The sequence below is a fragment of the Desmodus rotundus genome, chromosome 13 (assembly GCF_022682495.2).
Source record: "Desmodus rotundus isolate HL8 chromosome 13, HLdesRot8A.1, whole genome shotgun sequence".
NCBI lineage: Eukaryota > Metazoa > Chordata > Mammalia > Chiroptera > Phyllostomidae > Desmodus > Desmodus rotundus.
In genome coordinates this window covers 68,821,858-68,838,910 of record NC_071399.1, presented here as the reverse complement: position 1 = coordinate 68,838,910, position 17,053 = coordinate 68,821,858, and the positions used below count along the sequence as shown (strand labels likewise).

The 17,053-nt window shown below is 34.7% G+C and overlaps 1 protein-coding gene across 1 annotated transcript in view; it reads left to right on the top strand.

Moving 5' to 3' along the window:
* KLHL1 (kelch like family member 1) overlaps positions 1-17,053 on the top strand; it is a 303,818-nt gene that overhangs the window by 122,654 nt on the left and 164,111 nt on the right. The window contains exon 3 of the mRNA XM_053916504.1: positions 8,424-8,560. Within this exon, the coding sequence (XP_053772479.1) occupies positions 8,424-8,560 (137 nt within the window). The remainder of the gene's footprint in view (positions 1-8,423; positions 8,561-17,053) is intronic.

The following is a 17,053-nucleotide window of genomic DNA, read 5'->3' as shown; positions in this document are numbered from 1 at the left end:
CATTTCAGCTTTAAGGACACACAAACAATAGTTACAAAGTGAAGGAAAGGGAAAAGATATTCCATGCAATTGAAAAAAAAGACAGATTCAGGGTAGTTATACCATCAGACAAAATATACTTGAAGCCAAAACAGTAACAGAAGACAAAGCTAGTCATTATATCTTGACAAAGGCATCAATTTATTAACTGGATAAACAATTGTAAATACATATTGTGGTAATCATTTCATAATATGAGGTCTGTCCGGAAAAGGTCCAGTCATTGGTAATATAACGAGAAGAGTTTGCACAACATCGATGTAACCTGGCAGCCAAGGAGAGTGGACTGGAATGCATGTGTATGAACAATGACAATTTCACTGTACTAGTCAGTGGGGGCGGCAGACACCAGAGAGTGAACATGTGTACTGTGTGGTTGTCACATTCAAAATGACTGAGTGAGTAGAGCAATGAACCTGCATCAGATTTTGCATTAAGCTTGAACATTCCTCCATAGAAATTCTTCAGATGATTCTGAAGGCCACAGCTTTGGGCAACTGGTGACTGGCAGCTTCATCACCACAATGGGCCCACTGATGCATCCCATCTCATGCAGAATTTTTTGGCAAAACATCAAATCAACCAGGTGGTTAGCCCCCCTATAGCCCAGATTTGGTGCCCTGTGAGTTCTGGCTTTTCCCAAAACTAAAATCACCTTTAAAAGGGAAAAGATTTTAGACTGTTGAAGAGATTCAGGAAAATATGACAGGGTTGCTGATGGTGATTGGGAGAACAGTGTGAGGTCCCAATGTGGCTAATTTTGAAGGGAACCGAGGCATCATTGTCCTATGTACATTGTTTCTTGTATCTTGTATCTTCTTCAATAAATTATTTCTCATACTTCATGGCTGGATACCTTCTGGACAGACCTGGTATATAGATGTTTCAAATAGTGTATACCGTAAACTTACTTGTGCTACATGTCAATATCTCAATAACACTGGAGGAAAGGGAACCATTTACATATTATTTTAATGCCCTCCTTATGCTTACAACTGATATTCAGTGGTACATAAAGCACCTTTACTTGCATGCATTAAAAGAAATGTTTGTCAAACATATTATAGCATTGGTCTGTAGTCTTTTGATGATGCAAAAGGATATAGAATACTGTACCTTTCCTCAGGAAGTTTTTAATAATCTTGAGGAAGGAAGAATGGTCAGTAGAACACGTAAGGAAATTATTATAGTTGCAAACAACCTCAACTGATATATATGGTTTTGATTCCAAGAGCACTAGATAATCAAATAAGGAAATGAGTAACATATGAAAGAGTATTATGTAAGAGTTTCAGAGAAATTGTGTTTGAGGTCAGTCAGGGAAAGAACAGGTATGCTGCCCTGGCAGGTGTAGCTCAGGGGATTGTGCACAGGCCTGCACACCAAAGGATCGCCATTTCAAATCCCAGACAGGGCACATGCCTGGGTTGTGTGTCAGGTCCCTAGATGGGGGTGTGTGAGAGGCAACCACACATTGATGTATCTCTACCTTTCTTTCTCCTTCCCTTCTTCTCTCTAAAAATAAATACATAAAATCTTTTTTTAAAAAAAGGAATAAGTATTCTATTTTATAGTGAGAATAATGTGGAAATAGGAAAAGTAAATACTTTGTGTTTATGAATATTTTGAGGCATCAGCTTAGTGTAAGTACACTAGTTTCTAGGAAATACTGCAAAATTAAGCCATAAAGGTAGGACAAAAGTGATTATGATAGACCTTGAAAACAAGTAGAGAAGTAGACATACAAGAAATACAAGTAGAGATTTGTATTCCAAATGAGGTATATAATCAGAAAGCCACATAAGTTCTTGAAAAGAAGAGTGATGTAATTAACTCAATAATAATAATAATGCTGTTTAACACTCACTGTGTTAAATATTTCAGGGCCTGTTTGAAATGCTTTACTTATACTATCCCATTTTAACCAGAAAGGGAAGGAAATCTTTACTTTCTTTATTTTTTTCTAAGAAAATAAAAAACTAAAGAATAAAGATATTAAGATACTCGTCATTTAACTAAGAAGTAGTGAAAGTAAAATTCAAACCCAGTCATTCTGGCTGAAGAAGTAATGCACTACCAACTACAGTAATTCACAAAGATAGCTCTGAAAAATGGCCCAGCTTTAGAAAATGCACAAAGGATTAGCACTGCAAAAACTAATTTATGTTCTAGAAAGAGGTTAGAGTTAATCTAGGCCGGAAATGAGGACTGTGTAAATATCAAGAAAGAGATTAACTGAGAAATATTTTGAAGAACAGTATCACAGTCAGATTTCCTGGAAGTAGACCCAGAGACCGGAATTCAAGTGTGCACGGCTGATTTAAGGAGCGTCCTCAGGAGCAGCTTAGGGCCGAGGAAGGGGCAGATCAGGGATGTAGTCCCAGCGGGAGCCTTGCTTCAGCTTTCATTCCTAACAGGCTCTGAAGCATGACTCGCTGCAGAGTGAGTTAGTCATAACCCGAGGTAAAGAGGCAGTATATGCATATCTGAGTTCTATTAGTCATTATCTTTAGGCCCTCCTGCAGGTGAAGAGTGGGAGGGGGTTTGGGGAAGGTGGTTAAGAGGAGCAGGAGCACATAAACTCCCAGGGGCAGATCCTCTGGGTCATTAGAGATTCTAGAGAAGGGGGAGCCAGGGGCATCACCCGTCCTGAGCATATTGGTGTGCCTCTTAACACGGGTCTGGGTGGGGCAACCAGAACTCCCACACAAAAGGAAAGATGGATTTTGTGTTTTATTTGATATAGGTAATGAAGGAGAAGAGGAAATAAATCATAATTTTATAGTATCTACTCTGAAAGTTCAATATATTGGTAGTGTACCAATTAGAAACAGGGAAGTAAAAAAGGGGGGGAAGTCACATGGAAGATTTTGATTTGGTTTAGGGCATACTGGATTTGCTGGGATAACTGGGGAGAAGTTTCTGTAGGCATTCCAGACACAAGGCCAGATTTAAAACTACCATTAACTAATAATTAAGGCCATGCTCAGGAATGATTCTGAAACAACGAGTGTTAAGGCAAATATTTAGATGCCTGACTCAAAACCTGGGTCAGTGAAAGGGTCAAGGAGCTAAGAGTAGGAAGAGAAGTGAGTGCATCAGGAGTAAGCTGAGATAAGAAAGTCTGCACTGCCTTAGCTAAAGTGGAGATTGAAAGACGGACTGGGAGGTCAGCAATGTCAAACAGCACAATGAATTGGAGTGGGCTTAGGAAGGTTTAATAGATTTCTAAGGAAATACATTTGTGGTGACCTCAATAAGAGATTTTCCAGAGCGGCTGCATTTATCCATTTATATATGCATTTTTGGCTCCCACTTCCTTTGCATTAATAGAAGCTACATATGCACATATAAAGATATTACTTTCTGTTATTCACTAAATCCCTCTTCTAAAATCTAATGCAAATTTTATATTCACTAACTCTAAATGCATTAGGAAGTTTTCTGCACTTCTCTTACTGAGTTAGCAGTACTTTGTATGTTATAGTTTATGGAGAGGACCTTATGTAATTATTTAAGATTGAATTCTCTAGGTCTCATAACATTTTTCCCTATATGGATCTGGCCCTGTTGTAAATCAAGCCTTAATATGTGTAAGATTAAAATGGTTAATTTTATCTCTTATGCATTAGGAAAGATATACAGGGTCCAGCAGAAGTAATGCCTGCTTAAGTGTGGTTGGTAAGGTAATAATAAGGGTGTAATGATTCATAGTTTTAACTTGAACATTTCACCTAAATGTCATATGGTGTGCTTGAGTGCGATATTGTTATGTTACAGAATTACATGCTTATAATTTTGTAATAAAATATTTTGTAATAAAAAGGGTATTATTTGTAAAGGACCCTGTATATCCCTCTTGTTTATTACAGTTTCTTTTCATACCATACAAACTATCTTTTGTTCTTTTGATAAAACTGGTGTTTTGATGCTAATTTATCTAATTGGTATGTAATACATATTTGTTTTCTATAGTTTATTTTATTGTATATAATAAACATTTGAAGATAACTGGGTCTTAATTACTTTGTTATTCTTTGAAAATATAAAGTATTGACATGTTTAGTTACTAATTGCCCAAATAAATGTGTAACAAAGTGATAACTCCAAATAGTTCTAACATGTTACCTCCCTAGGAGTTAATACAGAAAATCACAGATCCCATAAAGTACTTCTTAAATGCATAAACTATATTTTGAAATAAAATATAAAGCAGGAATATCTATATTTGTGGAAATTAACTTTCACCATGCTCTTGACTTACATAGAAATAAATATAAAGCAGATAAAATTTCAAAATAAACAATTTAAAAAGATTTTTTTCCTTATTTGAAAGCATAAGAACTTTTAAATAGTAATGACCTGAATTGACCTTTCTTCCTGTCCTTTTTCTTACAAGGTTCTTAGAAAGAAAAGTACATCCAGAGTTTACCGTTGTGTAGTTTACAGATGTAATGATCACATTCAGTTCTCTTGATGTGTGCCCATCACTTTTGAAACATTCTGAGCCTTCTGGAGAAAAGGTGTTTGAGGGGCGCCTTGTGGTTTTCTCGCTCCAGTCCTGTTGTCCTTTCTTTACCCACGGAGACCTGGACATCCACCCACATGTCAATCCTTATGTTAAACACATGCACAAAAATGATTATTTCTATTTTTACTATTAATACATCATAGGGATTTTTCTTTTTTTTAGTCTTCTCCCTTTCTGTACTCGTAACTCTGTTTTCCATCAGTGAGTAATCTTTTCCTGAGAAGTCTGAAGAATGTACTAATTTCTTCTAATCTACTTTAAACAGAAAGAAGTTTCAGAGTTTTAAAATCAAATCTCTTTTTTCCTTTTTATTGAATTTATTGGGGTGACACTGGTTATCACAGTTATACAGGTTTCCGGTGCACAAGTCCACAACACGTCATGTGTGTATGTATTCTGGCCACTTGCACTACTTCCCAATCCTGGCTCTTATAAATAACACTGCAGTGAACACAGGGGTGCGTATATTCTTTCAAATTAGTGTCTCAGGTTTCTGTAGATACATTCCCACAAGTGGAATCGCTGGGTCATAAAGCAGTTCCATTTTATAGTTTTGAAGTGATGCCATCCTGCTAGTCACAGCAGCTGCGCCAGTCTGCATTTCCATTAACAGTGCGGAAGAGTTCCCTTTTCTCCACAGTCTCACCAACACTTTTTGTTTGTTGATGTGTTCATGGTAGTAGATTTTACACAGTGGAATACTCCTCAGCCATAAAAAAGAAGGACATCTTATCCTTTGTGACAGCATGGATAGACCTGGAAATCATTATGCCAAGTGAAATAAGCCAGAAAGAGAAAGACAAATACCATATGATTTCACTCATACATGGGATCTGATGAACAAGAAAAATAGAGAGACTCAGAGAAAGCAGTCTCACAGGTGTTGGGGTGGGGGGTTTGGGTCTGAGTTGGGGCAGAAGGATTGAGGAAAAAATTTAAAAAAGAGAAAAAATCTCATGGATATGGACACCAGTGTGGTGATTGCTTGGGGGGGAGTATATGGGGGAAGGTAGAGGAGGGTATAGAGGGGAAAACTTCTTAACTACGGTGCACTTCTTTTTACACTTCTTTATTTTTTTAGAATCATTACATATCATTGTGTTTTACTCAGTGGTTTTCTAAATTTGTATTTCCACTTAGAATGTTTAAGTACATGAAAAATCTTCAATCCCATTAAAACAACAAAAAAAAAACCACCAGAAAAATAAAATGTGTGTACTTATTCCATTGAAGTTATTAAAAAACTGTTTTAAAAAAAACAACTATAAACTAGAGTGATACTCTCTTCCTCACCTCAACACATTTTTGGCACAATGCCCATTATACACCTGAAATTTATACTATATGAGGAAAAGTGGGAGAATATAGTCCATTATCAAGAATAAAATCATGCAAATTAACCTAGACATGATTCAGGTGTTAAACTTATTAACAAAGGGCATTAAAGCAACTGTGAAAAATAATTTAAAATAGTGGAAAAGGAAATAAAATTATCAAGAGATATTTGGAAGATTCAAGTCACTGAAAATAACCTATAGTGAAGTGCAGAAAAAAAGAAAGCTTAAGAGAACAATGAACTGAGATTCAACAATCTTTGAGACACTGTCAATTACTGAAATACATACACAATTAGAGTTCTGAAAAGAGTTAGCGAGTGAATTGAGTGAAAAAAATTAGAAACCCACATCTATAGATATCAAAACTAAACTGCTAAAATTCTAAGACAAAGAGAAAAAAATAAAAAATAATTAGGGATACAAAACATAGTTAATCAGGACAACAAATATATGAAGGAAAACTGATTTTCTATTGGTAACAATTGAGGCTTGAGAATAACTGAATATTACTTTACTAGTCCCTAAGAGGGGGAAAAATCTCTCAATTTAAAATTTTTGTCAAGTGAAAATGACTTTTATAAGGTATTTTTTGATCTAACTTTGTGAGGACATTTTCAGTTAAGTGAAAGTTGGGAGAACTTTTTGTCATCAGTTCTAAACTACAAGATATAATGAATAAATATGTTTGGCTATTATCTGATTAAAATCTACTTCTTCAGAAATGAACAAAGAGCACCGGAAAAGGTTAAGAATAAAATACAATTTTCTTTTCATTTACATATTCCTCTTTAAAAATATTCTTGACTTAGCAGAGAGGTAAGCAGAATTATAATACTGTATGGTCCTTACAAAATTCTTAAAAAGTATTTTATTTAATGATAGAAATTATTAGCTAAGAATAAATATTTTAATCTCCAGATAGAGTCACAAACTCTTGTACGGAGGCCAGATCTGATATATTTCTTGTTTTGTGTGGACTAGAAGCTAAAATTTAGTTGTGCATTTTTAATCAATTAAAATTTTTTAAAGAAAATATGTGTCAGAGACTATATAAGTCTCAATGACTAGAATACTTAATATCTGGCTTATTGAAGAAAAATAAATCTGGTCTCTACTCAAGGGAAACATACAAACATTCACACAAGAAAAGCTGTAGTTAAAATGTTAATGACTAAAACAAAAGACAATGAAAAGACTAACACAAAAGAACACACAAAAAATGAAATATATTGGTAGAACTAACCCCAAACATATTTTTTAATATATTTTTTAAAATTCTCACTCAAGGGTATGTTTATTGATTTTAGGAGGGGGAGAGAGAGGAACAAATTTCAATGTGAGAGAAAAACAATTACTTACCCCTCCCAAACACAGGTATATGACCTGACCAAGGATCAAACCTGGAAATTTATGATGTATTTGGTCATGCTCCAGACAAATGAGCCACCATAGGCTAGGGCAACATAAACATAATTTTATGAATAATATATATATTAATAAAGTTCAAAGACAAAAAATGTAAAATGCAGTTATTGATGAATCAAAAATTGAGCACATAAATGATGTCTTATGTCTTATTTAATAATTAAAACAGGATTGGGCCCTGACCAGCTCAGCTCAGTTGGTTGAGTGCTGCCCCACAAAGCGAAATATCTCCAGTTCGAATCCCAGTCAGGGCACTCCTCATTGGGGTGCATGCAAGAGCCAACCAATCAGTGACCAATGTTTCTCTCTCACATCAATGTTTCTCTCCCTCTCTCTCTCCTCTTCCTCTCTCTAAAAATAAATAAATAAAATCTTTTAAAAAAAGAAACCAGATCGATATGTCACTCTTTCCCAAAATAGCCAAGCCAATAAGTCTTTTTCAGGTAAGTTCCAGGCCATTTTAAAAGAAAAATTAATTGTTTTCTAAGCTGTTATAAAAAATTAAAAAGAGTTGAAACTGCCAGTTCATTTGATGAAGGTTGTATAATCTTGATTGAAGAATCAGATAATGAAATATAAGACAAAAATTATATTTATATGTATTTATTATACATATAAACAAGAATATTTTATTGGCATATGAACCAGTGAAAAAGAAAAAAGAAAGAATTCTCAGAGACAGATTAGTACACATTTAGTACTCAAGTTCACGATATAGGTAACAGTATTAATCTACTAGGCCAAATTATTTAGTAGATATTATGATGAAAAGTGGGTGAGTATGTAGAGAGAAATAAAACTGGGTTCTTATCAAAAAGGGTGTAAAAACTAAATGTGAAAGGGAAAATGTATTTAAAATGATAGGAAAAAATGTAGGAGACTGTTCTATAAGCAAAGTTTCAAGCAGCACTTCCTAAATCAGTTCTTAAAAGTACAATCCATAAGTAATATAGATCAATAGATAGATGATACATACATAGATGACAGGCAGATAAACAGAGAGATAGACTGCCCTGTACGTCATTGTTGTTGAACTTCGAGTTTTGATGCTTTATATTCGTGGCCTAAATTGGATCCTTTGGCTCTTTCAGGCTTGTTCTGAGCTCAGTCTCAGACTATTTCGCTGCCATGTTTACAAGTGATGTTTGTGAAGCCAAGCAAGAGGAGATCAAGATGGAAGGCATAGACCCCAATGCCCTCTGGGATCTTGTTCAATTTGCATATACAGGTACAGTAAAAGATTTATAGCTCACATTGATGTCTTGTGAATTTTAGAATTTGAGTGCAGGATTTAAAGCTTAAAGAAAACTACAGACTGTATCTTTCATTTTTTCTATTTGGAAGACTAACAGAGAAAAGTGAGACTACTTTTACTTTTGTCATTGAAATTAAAAATGTATATATGTATACATATACCTCCCTTCCATATTCCTTCTGCTTGTATAAGCCAGAATTTAAACTGGCTTATAAAAGTGAATAGCAGATAGATGGGCTTGGAAGAGGAGCAGAAAGGTTATTAATTATCAAGTGAGAATTTGTTTATGTCCATATTTAGAGCATTAGAAAGGGAAATTGATGAAACTGTTCTTTCATTTTGGAAAACAGGAGTTCAAATAATTCTTTTTTGGTGCTATTTTAATGCTAACACCTTCACAGAACATTTATTTATTTTCAGTGAATTTTTACTGTATGTTTTCCATTACCATTTTGTCCCCATATACGCCACTCCCCGCTGCAATCTCCACATGTTGTCCATGTCCATGAGTCCGTTTTCCTTTTTAATGTGAACTTTATAAACTTAGTTGAAATGGACATGAAAATACTTAGAATTGTGAAAATGACTAGATTTTAAAGCAATTTGTTTCTGATCCTCTATTTTAACACTTCCTATTGGTCTTTGCACCTCATTATATTTGGTGAATTCAAATAATTTTGCTAAGTTATCCAACATTTTTTTAATGTTGCTTCATGTGCAAGTATTAGCTCTATCTCTGGAAAATAAACTAATGCATAAACTATGCCTTTGCCCTTCAGAAGCTCATGGTACAAAAGTGGAGAAAAGAGATGAGGAAACAGATAAGATATAATGTGAAACATTAAGAGAGAGTTAGAAGACGTAAAACCTGCTGTTCAGAGCATTATCAGGGTTCACATTCATTTCAAATATTTTAGTCACTTTCCAAGACTCATGAGATAAAAGGAGACATTATAATAAAATCTTGTGATAGTAGGGAAAGAAGGTAGTAAGAATGAATATTTTCTAGGTCTGAACTCTTGATCATTAAATGAAAAAAGAAAGGTAGACTAGGGCCTGATTATCAAAGCAGCAGGACCCTAGTTCAAGGAGCCGCATTTTTCAGTATTTCTGCTCACAGGGAAACAAGTGATGGTGTCTGAAGACCAGCCTCTAAAAGCAAAGGACATTGGAACTCGTGGGAATCTATCTCCTTAGAGAGTTGGTTTGGCTTCTCCTAGACAGGGGTTTGCTACCACCAATGCCACGGCTTCTATGAAAAGAGTAATGCACATGGGTCAGGTGCTGAAATCAAGGCAGCAACGTTATGGAAAGACTTAGACATTTTCCAGCCTTGGTAATTTTAAAATTGTATTTTGTCAAGACAAATATTGCCCTCAGTTAAACAGTAAGCAGGTCTTTACTGAAGGCTGTTGCAATCGGAGAGAGAAACCAGAACTCAGTGTTTACTTTTCATGCTAAGCAAAGTAAGTCAGATAGAAAAAGTCGTGAACCATATGATTTCACTCATATGTGGGATATAAAAATGAAAACAATGTGAGAACAAACAAGAGAAAGAAACAAACAAGAGCTCATAAACCAACAACAGTAGGGTAGTTATCAGAAGGGAGGGGTGTGGGGTAGAAAAGGGTAAAGAGGGTCAAACATATGGAGAGAGAAGATTTGACTTTGGGTGGTAAACAAAAATTGCTATATACAGATGATGCATCATAGAATTGTGCAATTGAAACCTATGTAATTTTATTAACCAATGTCACCCCAATCAATTTAATTTAAAAATAAAAAATCATAATTCTGCTGAAGCAAAGGGTACAGGGGAGGGCTTGTAAGTACTCAGGTAGGAGAGAACACAGGACATCTGTGTTTGCTGATTGGCTGTACCTAAAGGAAAAGTACCCTTTCTCCTTTTGTGACAGAATGTTGTTTTACAACTTGAAACAATGCGCCCACTCAAATTATGCTCCTAGCCTGTCACAACACTGACAGACAGGGTGCTCTCTCCCTGGGTGTTGGCATTTCAAAGGGATGGATTCCGGGTCCTTGAGAAAAACATTTCTGGATTGTAAAGCTGGCAATTGCCTTTTAAAAGGATCCACATCTCAAAGGAAGAGAAAAAGAATGGACAATTACAAGTTGTATAAAGTAAATCCTCTAAGAAAAAAGAGATCAAGGCCCTAGAGACGGGAATAGGCATGTCTAAGTTTTAGCCAAGTTGATGGGTCACCAAGACCATCTTGCCTCAATTTGCATACAGCCTGAAACAGTAGTTAAAGATCCAGGTCTCAGTCAGGAGACAGCAAACACAACCACATAACTGTTTCTTGGAAAGAGACAAATCCTGCACCTTACCTTAGGAATCCTTCTAGCAACAGAAAGGCATAAATTCAACACTTAGATTCTCCATAGCCTGGCAGCCCTGCATTTTTCCTGTGAAAAACTAGGTCAAAAGACACTCATCATCGAGCCGCACAAAGTTGGAGGATGTTGCAAACTCCCTGCTGAATGTAATGACCCAGATTTGGCTCTGCTTTTTAAAGGGCAGACGGAATACAAAACTGCCTTTCAGTTGCCACTGCCACTTCAGCCTTTGCTCTGATATTTCTGTCTTCCTGGTGATTGCTAAATTGCCAATTGTGAGTTTATAGAAATGCGCTAGGTGAGGAAATAACCTACAAGCTAAGATTGGGGGATTTATAGGCATAACATACAATGTGTACCTATCTTTCGCAATGTGCAATATAACTAATTACAAAAATAGAAGAGATCAGGTGAGCAATAGAATAGAAAGGGAAGAATAGGTAAATGTGTCTACTTAGCTAGCTTGCTAGCTCATCTCTAAGACTGAAACGAAATGCATCACAGAAAAAGGTAAAAATGAATGAGCAGTAAGGTACTAAAGGGTCAACTATTTGGGAATATTTTCTTAAATTTTGAGGTTTGAGAGGCTTTCAAAAAACCAAGGAGTATCAACTATGTCAAGAATTCATAGTTAACTATTAGCTGTAAATCTAATTTGTTCAATAGAGATGAATAAAAGTGCTTGAAAATTATTTCAAAGGAAAAATTCCTGTGAGAACTGCAAAGTTTGTGAGGTTTGAAAAATCATAATTAACCAATTTATTTCATTAACTTGGAAAGTAATAAAAACAAAAAATGGGGAAAGCAGGTTAGAATGAATTTTTGACTAACATAAACTTCAATATTTATAGAGATTAATAATCTTTGATTTAAAAGGAAAGGAATAATCTTTTAAAGAATTTCATTTAGTAAACTTTATATATGATAAGATATGGAAGACACCCTTCATACTTATTCCGCTTTTCTCCTACCCCAGCAAATTAGAATGAGAGAAAAGGGAATCTGGGGCCTGGTAGATTTTCAATAAGAACTAAAACAAAATATTTGGAGATTTTGTTTCTGGTAACTGGGAAGAGTGACCTGGGTATTACGGAGTGAGTGCAGTAGTGGTAATAGGTAAAAGGGAGTGGAATGCTTTGTAAAAAAAAACAAGTTATAAAATTAAAAATGTGAACACTAGAAATATACAGATAGAATGAAGAAAACCAATAAGGTCATTGGGTTGACAAAATTAAAGAAAACATTCTTGAAAGTAGGAAAGGTAAATATGCAACTATTAAAATAATGATTATCACAGTATAAAATTAACTACTTTCCTTTAAAAAGGCTCCATATAAGGCCAATATGTTTTAAACAATGTAGTAGCTCAGGGATGAAAAGGAGAGGAAAATTTATACTGATGTTAGAAATAATAATTTTTCCTAAATTCTTAATTAGATATTTAAGTAACTCCAACTTTTTAAATAATTTTTATTGTTTTTCAGTTACAACTGTCTGCATTTTCTCCCCATCCCTCCACCCCACTCCAGCCAATCCCACCTTTCTCCCCCACCTTCACCCTCCCCCTTGATTTTGTCCTTTTGTCCTTTATAGTAGCTGCTGTAGGCCCCTCTCCCCACTATCCCCTCCCCACTCCCCTCTGGCTATTGATACATTTCTTTTAATACTTTTCATTGAGATTTTTCGTAGTTTTTTACTAGGAGATCTGAGTGTGATGGGAGCCATTCATATAGAGCAAAGGCCCACTTAAGCAACAGGATGTGTTATAAAATACAGTTAAGTCCTCACTTAAAGCTGTTGTTGGTTCTGTGACTATAACTGAAAGGACATATAATGAAACCAATTTTATCACAGGCTAATTAATATAAACAAGAGGTAAGTTCCTAAGACATCTCATCAAAATTCTTTAAAAAATTATGTTATTGAAGACCTGCTATAGTGCCCTTTTACAACTATCACCTTACATTTAAACTTTGAATTCTTAGTTGTAGTTCAAAGAATATGTAATTATAGATTGTATATTGGTTTTTCAAAATAAATCCATAATTCAGTTAAAAATGTTTGATCACTTATTGGATAAAGAGGGTCACATTAGAAAAAAGAACATAAAATAAAAATTAAGTTGGATGAACATAGATTAGAATGACATAGGCCTTTAAACAACTTGATAGTAAATAGAATTATTAGAGCAGGGCTCAGTGAAAAAAATCTCATCACTTTTGTTTTCCAAAGCAATAAGATCTGTGTATGACTATCCATTGGATATTCTCAGTTGTATGGTTTTAAATAAACTTAACAGTTCTTTAAAATTTTTCCTACATGTTATAGAGCTTCTGTTCTGTAATTTTATTTAGTTAGAAAAAGAAACCCTGCATATTTGCTTTAACTGCTATGATTTGGAATAATGAAGTCCATGCTGTTCTGGAATTATTTTACAGAGCATTTCAGAAGCATGGAATCAGAGAAGAAAAAAAGTATGTTTATAGTTTCTCATCATTTTACTCTCAAATTACTTAGAAATTATAGTTGTATGGAACTTTAGAATTCCATCATGAGCATCATAAGTTTTACAGATAAACATTTTTTCTTGAAAGACATTTTTAAGCATTGACAAAAATCATCATGAGGTATATCAGGATTTTGTTGGTCTTATCTGAAATAATATGATGGACAGAAAATTATTTTTTCGGTGTGTAAGACACTTTGGAGTTTGTAAGTCAGCCCACTCAGTGAGAAAAAGTAACTTGACAAGGAATGATAGTAAGAGGTTGGATTTATTACTGTGATAAAATGTCCAAACACAAATTGAATGGTATTTTCATTATTGAATTAATGCCCTTTTGGATTGGGTTGGCCAAAAAGTCCATTTAGTTTTTTCCATAAAATAAAAGACACATTTTTCATTTTTACAAATAGCTTTATTGATTTGGATATTTTGAGTATGTCAGCTATCTCCCTTATGGTATAACATTGATTGTTCTCAATTAATGTCTTGATTCGATGGCTGTCAACCTCAACTGGTCTATGGGCCATGGAGCATCTTCCAGTGAGACATCTCCAGCACAAAACTTCACAAACCACTTTTTTGACACATTCGATCAGTCACAGTACTTCCTCCATACGCTGCACAAATCAGGGTTTTGTTTTGTTTTGTTTTGTTTGCATTTTAGTTGTGTTTCTACCTTTATTTTTTTATTCTTATTTGTTCTATTACAGTTGTCCCATTTTTCCCCCTTTGCCCTTCTCCACCCAGCCCTCCCTCCTCCCACAGTCAATTCCCACACCATTGTCCATGTCCATGGGTCAGTCATACATGTTCTTTGACTAGTCCCTTCCCCTTCTTTCCACTGTTACCCCTTACCCTCTCCCCTATGGTGGCTATCAGTCTATTGCATGTTTCCTTGTCTCTGGTTCTGTTTTGCTCATTAGTTTATGTTGTTCAATACATTCTTCTTATAAGTAAGATCATATAATATGTATCTTGTACCAACTGTAGCAAAAGGTAGGAACTCTTTCTTTCTTTCTGCTGCATAGTATTCCATGGTGTAAATGTACCACTATTTTTAGTCCATTCATCTACTGATGGGCACTTAGGCTGTTTCCAACACTTAGCAATAGTAAATAACAGTGATATGAACATAGGGGTGCATAGGTTCTTTTGGATTGGTGTTTTGGGCTTGTTAGGATATATTCCTACCATTGGAATCACTAAGTAAAAAAGCAATTCTATTTTTAAGTTTTTGAGGAAATTCCATATTGCTTTCCACAGTGGCTGCACCAGTCCACATTCGTACCAACAGTGCACTAGGGTTCCCTTTTCTCCCCATCCTCACCAGCACTTGTTGTTTGTTGATTTATTAATGAAAACCATTCTGACAGGTGTTGAAATGATACAGCATAATAGGCTGAAAATGTTGCATGTTTTATTCCATCTTCAATATTAAAATGGATACACAAAAATTCACCAATTTTGATTTTTTTTAAAAAAATGCACACTGATATGGCAGCTGTCACAATGCAATCTAGCAAAATTATCTCAAATGAAAAGATAACTAAGCTTGACTAAAACCATCTTATGTAAAAAACCAAATAATTTTTTTCCGAACCAATACAATACATGTTACAACAGAGTTCTTCAGAGTGGCTATGACTATCCTGTGCTCAGAACAGTTTGAGTAGCTCAAATGACTCCCCACTTGCTGTATGGTGGATCAGTGCCAACTAGGTTCATGCTTCCTCACCAACAAAGGCTGCTGGCCTCAGGTAGCAATGGCGCCTGACAATTCAAGCACGTTAATGGCTGACAATCCTTGTCCTGTGAATGCTTTGAATGCCTCTCAAGGTTTACTCCCTGCCTACCACATGCCATAGCCTGTGATGGCTCTAGAAGACCATATGCTGATTACATATATTCTCTGCTGTTAAGACACCTTCCAATTCAGGGTTTAAAATAGCTATCCAGTGTTTTTTTATTTTGGGGGGGAGGGTATAAACATACTTTTGATGTATATAGCCCAATATTTTCTCATTAGAGAATGGTATAAAACAAATTTAGAAGGCTATACTATTGATTTTATGTCTATATATATTTCAGCTCTAACCTAAAATTGATGATTACATTGTGAAAATAAAAGGGCATTTAATATATTTGAAAGGATTCTCCGAGGTTCATTGTACTTTAATGTTGTCTTTGAACTGATAACAGTTTCCTTCTGACTTATCTCTTATGTAGTTTCTACGACCCTGACATCCTTAAAAATATACTGTGTTCACTACTGTGTAAGGAAAGAGTTCAAACAAATAATGGGAGATGGGATTGCAGGGTTACTAGCAAAGTGCCAGGTCCTGTAGAGAACTGATAAGGACAGGTTTAAATAAAAGAAGCTGTCCACAGCAGTGGTATTAAGAAGAGGGGTAGAAAATTAAACTGCCAAATAGCAAGTGACTCTTTAATTGCATCGAAGCGTAAACTTCCTTGTTTAAAAAAAATAGCTGGGTGAAGTTAATTAAACACTTAGTTCACGTTAAGGGATGTTAAGATAGCTTCTGCTTACTGCCAAATATCTGAATGAAGTAAATGTGCATGCAATAGGAGCTGAAATGTTTAAAGTTCTGTTTTAATGCTAAAAGTATACATCAATATATTCAGCCTGGGTTGAATATTCTAAACTCCCTTCAGAATTTTTTATTGTAATTAAAAGTAAATTACTTTTTAGTTTTTATTACTGGCTTAATTCAAGTGACAGGAATTATGCAAGCACATTAACAGAATATTAGTATTAAACTTAGGGCTTTTACTAGATGTGAAAATTCTGTTGTCTATTTAACAAATTTAAAGACTGGTTTTATATATTACTACTTCCCATTAATTAAAATATTGATTTAGTAATTTTCATAAGATGTTGAAATTATTTATTTAGTAAACACAAAAGTACAAATAAAAATAAATTACAGTAGCCTGCTGTGTGTTTCCATCATACCAATACCTTTCAACTATTGTTAACGAGAAATGCTGTGTGTGTCTGCATGCAACACTGAGTGGTTAGTCAAGTCTTATCGTCTTAACCAGAAATGAAAAGACCATATTGGGCTTTAGTCAAGTCTTATTGTCTTATATAGAAATGAAAACACGTTAGTATAGAGATCAACAACATTTCTCTAATATGAAACCACAATCCCATTTTCTCAATGACATTGCAATGTCCTTTCAATTAGCTCTGAAGTTAATCAAATTTCTGTCTGATTAATATAAGAGGTAATGGTGCCAATAGGTACTTTGGTTATTGCCATATTAAGTGAAGAATCTGACCTTCCATTGACATAATACCAACTGCCATCAAATCTAAATTTTTCTTACAATTAATTTTCCTTTATACAAATCATGAATAACCTGAGGAAAGGAAACAGATGCTATTTAAAGACTTATTTCTGATGGATCACAGCACTATTTAAAACCATCCTGAAGCTTGATAGTCACAATTTCATCACTTTGGAATTTTAAGTACAATTTTGTTTTATCATTTTTACCTGAATAAGAACACATAAAAATACTCCCTGTTTAATATTTAACATTTTCAAGAAGTTTCACACACAGCTCAGTTGTCTGGC